General features: G+C 39.5%; 1 protein-coding gene across 1 annotated transcript in view; it reads left to right on the top strand.

Moving 5' to 3' along the window:
• The first annotated feature begins 2,378 nt into the window (after window positions 1-2,378).
• LOC128353170 (NLR family CARD domain-containing protein 3-like) overlaps window positions 2,379-8,897 on the top strand; it is a 37,536-nt gene continuing 31,017 nt past the window's right edge. The window contains exons 1-3 of the mRNA XM_053313848.1: window positions 2,379-2,445; window positions 3,366-5,175; window positions 8,705-8,872. Coding sequence (XP_053169823.1) covers window positions 2,379-2,445; window positions 3,366-5,175; window positions 8,705-8,872 — 2,045 coding nt within the window. The remainder of the gene's footprint in view (window positions 2,446-3,365; window positions 5,176-8,704; window positions 8,873-8,897) is intronic.

The raw sequence follows: 8,897 nt of genomic DNA, 5'->3' as shown, positions 1-8,897 counted from the left end.
CTTCATTTTTATAAGCTGTAAGTTATAACATCAGACTACATGCATGCATCACACTCTTCAAATAAAGTGTGAATTTACAGGAGATAAATATTCAGTTTTAGATAGAAAAAGAAGCACAGAGCTGATATTCAGACTTATTTCAACATGTTTATGAAAATGTAGTAAAAGTAGAATATGAGCTGAAATGATGAAGGTCTTAAGGAGGGTTCAGCATCAGCAGTTAGAAACAAAAGGTCCAGTTCTGACACAAACACCTGAACTGTGTTTCTTATTTGTACAACAGAAAAAGCTCCAAAAGGTGTTGAGTTCTCAAAACTCTTCATACAATCCTAAAATCACAGAGTGAAGCTGCTGAGTTTATTGATCTTCTCAAAGAGAAATAACTTATTATCAGCATCATTCATCAGGACTGGAACATTGCCGGCTTCTTACTTCACTGTAGACGGAGGATTTACAGTAAATGTCAAACTGTTGTAGACTCACAGTGAACTTTGATTTCTCTGGAACTGCCATCAGATCAGTGTGACTGTACTTTGATACGAGGAATCATTCATCATCATCTTTTATCAGTTATGAGCAAACAGCAGCAGCACGTACACAGGGCTGATTATCAGAGTTGATCCTCGGAGCGTCCTACTGTAACAGGGACTGATGACGTAGAAGAATCAGAGCTGAATAATGATGGTGGAGTTCTAACTGAAGCAGGTCGTCACACTGACTGAATAATAACTTCTTTTTTAGACATGATCACAACATGAGAGAGCTGCTGCACTGACAGACGTAAGATGTTCCTGGTTTACCTCTCAGACTCCAGAAGATGAGGATGGAGCAGAGTCTCTAACATCCAGCTGTGTTGATGAAGAGTGAGCAGTCTGATGATGATGATCCTCTAAACTTCAGTAATGAACCTGGACCCTCAGACACAAAGTAAGAGACTGTTTCTATTTAAACTGACCTGAAGATGATTCAGTTTTTATATCTTATTGAAGAACCAACACACTCTCTACTAAACCATCTCCATCAGTTATTAGTTTAGTGTGAAGATCTTCTGCAGCAGGTTCAGCATCTTAATATAAAGAGTCAGCTGATGTGTTTATCAAAGCTGTGCAGCTCATAGAAATGTGTGTAAATGATTCAGTCAGACTACATGCATGCTTCAGACTCTACAAACACACTGTGAGTTTAAAGGAGATTCATATTCAGGATGTGTCATATTCATTCACAGTTTACACATTTACAAGTTCAGATCTCTTTATTCTCACATGTTTTCAGCTGTAGATACAAGAAGAACGTTATCGGCTGCTACAGTTCACTTTGAGACCAGACCCTCATCTTCAGGAGCTCTCTGGTGACAGTTTTCACACCAGCGTTAACCAACCAATCAGAACGTGAAGACACCAGAGTTCACTGAACCACAACAAACAGGTGAGCTGTGAAAGCAGAACACTAACTGGACCTTGTGCTGAGATTACACTTTAGCTTTTATTCTCTACATTAAAGGCAGAAAACAGTCCGTTTTAACACATACATGTCTATAACTGAGAAAACTGGATGTGGTAGAAAGCTCCAGAACAGCTTCTGAGTAGATTTGTAGTAAGATGTTTTTACTGAAGATCCTCTTGAGCTTCTCTGACATTTAAACGACTGCAGCCAAACTGGGCTGTTTGTCAAATGAGTCAGATCCAGTACAAACACACAATGAGTTTCTATTGGCAGACTGACAGAAACACAACTGTTCTCTCATCATTGTTCTCTGATTTTAACAGAGAGCCAAGATGACGGAGGCAGACCTCCTTAACCTTCTGGAAGATTTAAAAGTTGATGAATTTAAGAAATTCAAATGGTCCCTTAAGTATGTAAAGGTGGGCGACACTGAACCCATCAAAAAGGGCCAGCTGGAGAAGGCAGAGGAAACGTGTGATGTGGTGGATCTGATCGTGGAGAAATATGAACTAGCTGGAGCTGTGGAAGTGATGAAGAGCGTTTTAAAGAAGATCAGCAGGAATGATCTGGTGAAGAAGTTATCAAACATCAGCTCAGGATCAGAAGGTCAGTCACAGGAAGAGACAAACATGACATCACATCCAGACAGCAGATCAGAGGAGAAACAGCCTGTGTCTTTATATAGTTTAATCATTTTACATTAAGATTCCTTCATTGTCATTTCTCAGAACTCACATACACTGAAACAAAGCTGATACTCTGCATTTGACCCATCCTATACTCTAGGAGCAGTGAGCAGTGGCACTGACAGGAGTATCAACCCTAACACAGATGTTTCTGATGGTGGGAGTAAACCAGAGCAACCAGCAGAAACCCACACTAACACTGGGGAAACATCTAAACTCATCACAGAGACGACCGGAGACAACAAGGGTATGAACCCAGGACCTTCTAGCTGTGAGGCAACAGTGCCAAACACTGAGACACCTCACTGCTCACACAGTAAGTATTTGAATAGTTATGCTTTTTTTCATCAGGCTCATATTAAACTTAGATAAAATAACTGATTCTACATTAAAGTCTCAGCTTTAATTCGAGTAGGTTTACATCATGATACAAAGAACTGTGATGAAATCAGACTAAATGATTGTATAAATATGTGAATCTATGCCCACATTAAATCTGGTGATATCTCCACTGACCATTGGATTATAAAAAGATTTTAGATGCAACGGTGGAAAACATGAATGAACTCTTGTCAGGTGGAGAGTGGTGTAATTCTGACAGGTGGTCCTACAAAGTAGTGTTATTGGTTACTGTAATCAGGGTTATAGATCAGAGAGATTTCAGTGTATTATTTTATTATTATATTATTTCCCAGGTAGATTTCTCCTGGAGAACATTGATTTCTCTGCCATGTAAACACGTAACATGAACCAAGGACTGTAGAGCAGCTCAGAGTGACAGCAGCTGAATGAAAGTAGAGATCATTACTCAGTGATTCATCTTTAAATTTAAAGTCCAACTAAAACTTAAACTAACACAAATGATCCTCTAGAAGTCTAAATAATTTAGTTTCCACCAGTTAACATTTGACTGTTGAATTCAGACACATTCAGGCTGTGAGGAAAAGTTGTGACTCAGACACACAGAGCAAAACAGAGAAAAAGTCAGGACTGATAAACATCTTCTGTTACTAATACTGATAAAATAAGAAAGACATGCTTTGAGAATAAAGTCAGTGTAGAGGAGAAATCTGATCACTGATTTGTTGCTTGTACAGATTGACAGTAACCAGTACTGTGCATGTTAACATGTTCCCTGATTACCCAGCTAACCTTTCTCTGAGTAACCTGCTTACATAAATACATGTAAACTCACTGAGAGATGTTCACATCTAGATTTTTCTTGTCTTCCAGCAGAAAGTGGAAAGCAGGAGGGTTTAGATGAACAGCAGACCACTCTGATCAGGGAATATCAACATGTGAATGAAGAAACTGATGAAGCAGGAAATAGACTCCTCTTCGACGATAGCTACACTGAGGTCTACATCACAGAGGGAAGGAGTAACGAGGTTAATACCCAACACGAGGTGAGGCAGCTTGAAACAGCTTCTAAGAAGAAGACCCTCCATGACGCTCCAATCAAGTGTCAGGACATCTTTAAAGTCTTACCTGGCCAAAAGAAACGCATCATCAAAGTGGTTCTGATGAACGGTGTCGCTGGCGTTGGAAAAACCTTCACAGTGCAGAAGTTCACTCTGGACTGGGCACAGCGCTCCAACAACCAAGATATCAGTCAGCTGATTCCACTTCCGTTCAGAGAGCTGAACGTGATCAAAGATGAGCAGCACAGTCTGATCACACTGATCTGTCATTTCTATCCAACATTACAGAAGCTCACAGCAGAGAAGCTCGCTGGCTGTAAAGTTCTGTTCATCTTTGACGGCCTGGATGAAAGCAGACTTTCACTGGATTTCAACACCAGTGAGGTCGTGTCTGATGTCACACAGAAGTCATCAGTCAGCGTGCTGCTGACAAACCTCATCCAGGGGAAGATGCTTCCCTCGGCTGTCATCTGGATAACTACCAGACCTGCAGCAGCCAATCAGATCCCTCTGAAATGTGTCGACAGGGTAACAGAAGTACGAGGCTTCACTGACCCCCAGAAGGAGGAGTACTTCAGGAGGAGATTCAGTGATGAAGAGCAGTCCAGCACAATCATCTCACACATCAAGACATCCAGGAGCCTCCACATCATGTGTCACATCCCAGTCTTCTGCTGGATCACTGCTACAGTTCTGGACCACATGTTGACTCCAGACCAGAGAGGAGAGCTGCCCAAGACCCTGACTGACATGTACTCAAACTTCCTGCTGGTTCAGATAAAGATGAAGAAGAACAAGTATGATGAAGGACATGAGACGAGTCCACAGGAGCTGAAGAAGGCTGACAGGAAACTTCTTCTGAGGCTGGGAAGGCTGGCGTTTGAACAACTGGAGAAAGGAAACATCATGTTCTACCAGGAAGACCTGGAGCAGTGTTGTCTTGATGTCACAGAGGCCTCGGTGTTATCAGGAGTTTGTACAGAGATCTTCAAAAGAGAGAAACTCAAGAAGAAAGCAGTCTACAGCTTTGTTCATCTGAGCGTTCAGGAGTTTCTGGCTGCAGTCTACATGTACCACTGTTACACCAGCTGGAACACAAAGGTACTGAAGGACTTCCTGAGAGAAGAAAGACTAGAAAAGCCTTTCTACAATTACTTATCTCTGGATGACTTCCTGCAGAGAGTCATGGAGAAATCTCTCAAGAGTAAAAATGGCCACCTGGACCTGTTTGTCCGCTTCCTTCATGGCCTCTCTCTGGAGTCCAACCAGAGTCTCTTAGGAGGCCTACTAGGTCAGAAGAAGAAGAACAGTCCAGAAACCATCCAGAGAGTCATCAACAACCTGAAGGAGATGAACAGTGGTGATATCTCTCCTGACAGAAGCATCAACATCTTCCACTGTCTGATGGAGATGAACGACCGCTCAGTACATCAGGAGATCCAAGAGTTCCTGAAGTCAGAGAACAGATCAAAGAGGAAAGTCTCTGAGATCCAGTGCTCAGCTCTGGCCTACATGCTGCAGATGTCAGAGGAGCCTCTGGATGAGTTGGACCTGGAGAAGTACAACACATCAGAGGGGGGACGACGGAGACTGATCCCAGCTGTGAGGAACTGCAGAAAGGCTCGGTAAGTCCAGATGTGATTAATATTATAAATCAGTGTAGATTAGAAGTTTAGTTCTTCAAATATAAATAATATAAATGTTTTATTATAGTTAAAATAGTGCTCTACTTGTTTATAGCTGTTAAGTTAATGAACAGTTATTCTATTTATTTCTAGTCATTATTGGATTTGACTGTTTTCTTCTCTTTCTCTTCCTTTGTGTGTTGGAGGCATCATTCAAACCTGGTGAAACACATGAAGGACTTTAGAGGTTGTGGTTGAGGTTTTATTACAGCAGCATTTTATCACAACATATATCAGTATTTTACAGTTATCAGTGAATGCAGTAAAGTTATTATTACATGAGCAGCTTCTGTAAATCATATATAATCACACACTGTTTTTAACACTATGATTAAGAGTTTAAAATAAGATCTGTTTCATTTTCCAAAGAAGATTTCTGAAGCCAGAGAGAAATGCTTTCATCATCATTTTTTTCTGAAAGGTTTCTGAGACATTTCATAGTGAGCACGGAGGATCAGCCAATCAGCAGACTGATTCAGTTACGCAGTTACACAACAATATGTAAAGTTAGCTAACGTTAACCAACATTAGCCACCGTAAACTACTGGTCATAGAGACTAAACCCCTGAGTGTGTTGAACCGAGCAATGGAGCCTTTTATTTCTCATCAGTTCAGATAAATAATATAATTTTCAGGATAAATTTGAATCTGCTGAATAGATGGAAAGAATAAAAAGAACAAGGTGCATAATCTAAGAGATGAAACTAAATAATGAGCATGACAGTTTTCTTTTATTTCCAATGCACACTAAGAATAATAAACATATCAATCATAAGCAGAGTATCATAAAAACAGAGTTCCATTACCAGCAGCGATGCTAACGGGCATGATGACTTGAACAGCTGCCAATGTGAACTTGTCCATCATATTATCTGAACCACTGATGTGAAGAACTAATGTTAATCAAGATAATAAGAGTCAAACTCATAATAATAATAATAATAATAATAATAATAATAATAATAATAATAATAATAATAATAATAATAATGGAGTCATCAGGCTGAAGTATCAGCTGGGCTTTTCCCCTCATCCATGCACTTCCCTACACTACTGATTCTACACATTACACATGGAGTTTACATTTAGTTTGTTAATAACTTACTTTAATACATTATTTTAGTTTTTGAGATTCAAACATGTGTTCTCCTTGTTAGTCTGAACCTTGAGCCACTTCATGATAATATGTTGTAATATTTGTGTCATTACAGACTTACTGACTTTAGACTCTCAGACACTGACTGTGAAGTTGTGACCTCAGCTGTGAAGTCCAACCCTCATCTGACAGAGCTGCACCTGAGGCTCAACGAACTGTCTGATTCATCAAAGAAACTGTTGTCTGCTGTACAGGAGAGTCCAAACTGTAAACTGAAGACTCTGAGGTGAGTTCACTGACTGTAGCTTTGGTAGATTTCTTTTTCTTCTATTTATTAAATTCAAATCCTTCACTGAAGTTTCAAATGTTTGGTTCATAATTTTCAGGATTAGTTTGAATCTGCTGAATAGATGGAAAGAAAAAAAGAACAAGGTGCATAATCTAAGAGATGAAACAAAAAAATGAGCATGACAGTTTTCTTTTATTTCCAATGAACACTAAGAATAATAAACATATCAATCATAAACAGAGTATCATAAAAACAGAGTTCCATTACCAGCAGCGATGCTAACGGGCATGATGACTTGAACAGCTGCCAATGTGAACTTGTCCATCATATTATCTGAACCACTGATGTGAAGAACTAATGTTAATCAAGATAATAAGAGTCCAACTCATAATAATAATAATAATAATAATAATAATAATAATAATAATAATGATGGAGTCATCAGGCTGAAGCATCAGCTGGGCTTTGGGCTGGATCACCTTATCAAAGCTGGCCTGCTCAGTGTCTCCCTCTCTCTTCCACCAGCAACATCTCTTTTCTTTCTTTGCTTCATGTGTTTGTTATTGTCTAGCACACATTTCCCCTCATCCATGCACTTCCCTACACTACTGATTCTACACATTACACATGGAGTTTACATTTAGTTTGTTAATAACTTACTTTAATACATTATTTTTGAGTTTCAAACGTGTTTATAGAAGCTTTGCCCGATCACCTAACTTCGGTAATCTTAAAGTATGAGACAGAGAACAGAAGTCGTCGAACAGCCAACTGGGATCTTTATTGCAGATATTCAGCATCGATACAAACAGTAAACGATAGACCAACGAACGGAAAAACAGCCCGAGGCACGCCCTTACAGACCCTTTATACCATTGATTGCGTGTGGTGTCGTGCGTCATTGTGTGTGTGCGCCAGGTCAAGCTGACCTGGCATGTTCAGGCTACTTTTCAGTTCCTGGAATTCTATTCATAGGTGATGGTGGCCAAGATTTCCTGGGAATATTAAGCATAGTGAAAAACAACTCCTTACAAAGAATTTATGAAATAAACATGTTAGGCCTGTTGCGAAATATCTGAACTGAACTGTATCTGCCTCTACATGTTCTCCTTGTTAGTCTGAACCTTGAGCCAGTTAATGATATGTTGTAATATTTGTGTCATTACAGACTTACTGACTTTAAACTCTCAGACACTGAATGTGAAGTTGTGACCTCAACTGTGAAGTCCAACCCTCATCTGACAGAGCTGCACCTGAGACTCTACAAACTGTCTGATTCATCAAAGAAGCTTCTGTCTGCTGTACAGGAGAGTCCAAACTGTAAACTGACTCTGAGGTGAGTTCACTGACTGTAGCTTTGGTAGATTTCTTTTTCTTCTATTTATTAAATTCAAATCCTTCACTGAAGTTTCAAATGTTTGGTTCATAATTTTCAGGATTAGTTTGAATCTGCTGAATAGATGGAAAGAAAAAAAGAACAAGGTGCATAATCTAAGAGATGAAACTAATTAATGAGCATGACAGTTTTCTTTTATTTCCAATGCACACTAAGAATAATAAATATATCAATCATAAGCAGAGTATCATAAAAACAGAGTTCCATTACCAGCAGCGATGCTAACGGGCAAGAAGACTTGAACAGCTACCAATGTGAACTTGTCCATCATATTATCTGAACCACTGATGTGAAGAACTAATGTTAATCAAGATAATAAGAGTCAAACTCATAATAATAATAATAATAATGATAATGGAGTCATCAGGCTGAAGCATCAGCTGGCCTTTGGGCTGGATCACCTTATCAAAGCTGGCCTGCTCAGTGTCTCCCTCTCTCTTCCACCAGCAACATCTCTTTTCTTTCTTTGCTTCATGTGTTTGTTATTGTCTAGCACACATTTCCCCTCATCCATGCACTTCCCTACACTACTGATTCTACACATTACACATGGAGTTTACATTTAGTTTGTTAATAACTTACTTTAATACATTATTTTAGTTTTTGAGATTGAAACATGTGTTCTCCTTGTTAGTCTGAACCTTGAGCCACTTCATGATAATATGTTGTAATATTTGTGTCATTACAGACTTACTGACTTTAAACTCTCAGACACTGACTGTGAAGTTGTGGCCTCAGCTGTGAAGTCCAACCCTCATCTGACAGAGCTGCACCTGAGACTCTACAACCTGTCTGATTCATCAGTGAAGCTTCTGTCTGCTGTACAGGAGAGTCCAAACTGTAAACTGACTCTGATGTGAGTTCACTGACTGTAGCTTTGG

This window comes from Scomber japonicus, chromosome 23, assembly GCF_027409825.1.
Source record: "Scomber japonicus isolate fScoJap1 chromosome 23, fScoJap1.pri, whole genome shotgun sequence".
Classification (NCBI taxonomy): domain Eukaryota; kingdom Metazoa; phylum Chordata; class Actinopteri; order Scombriformes; family Scombridae; genus Scomber; species Scomber japonicus.
The sequence above is the reverse complement of the archived record's forward strand: the minus strand, read 5'-3'. Positions and strand labels throughout refer to the sequence as shown.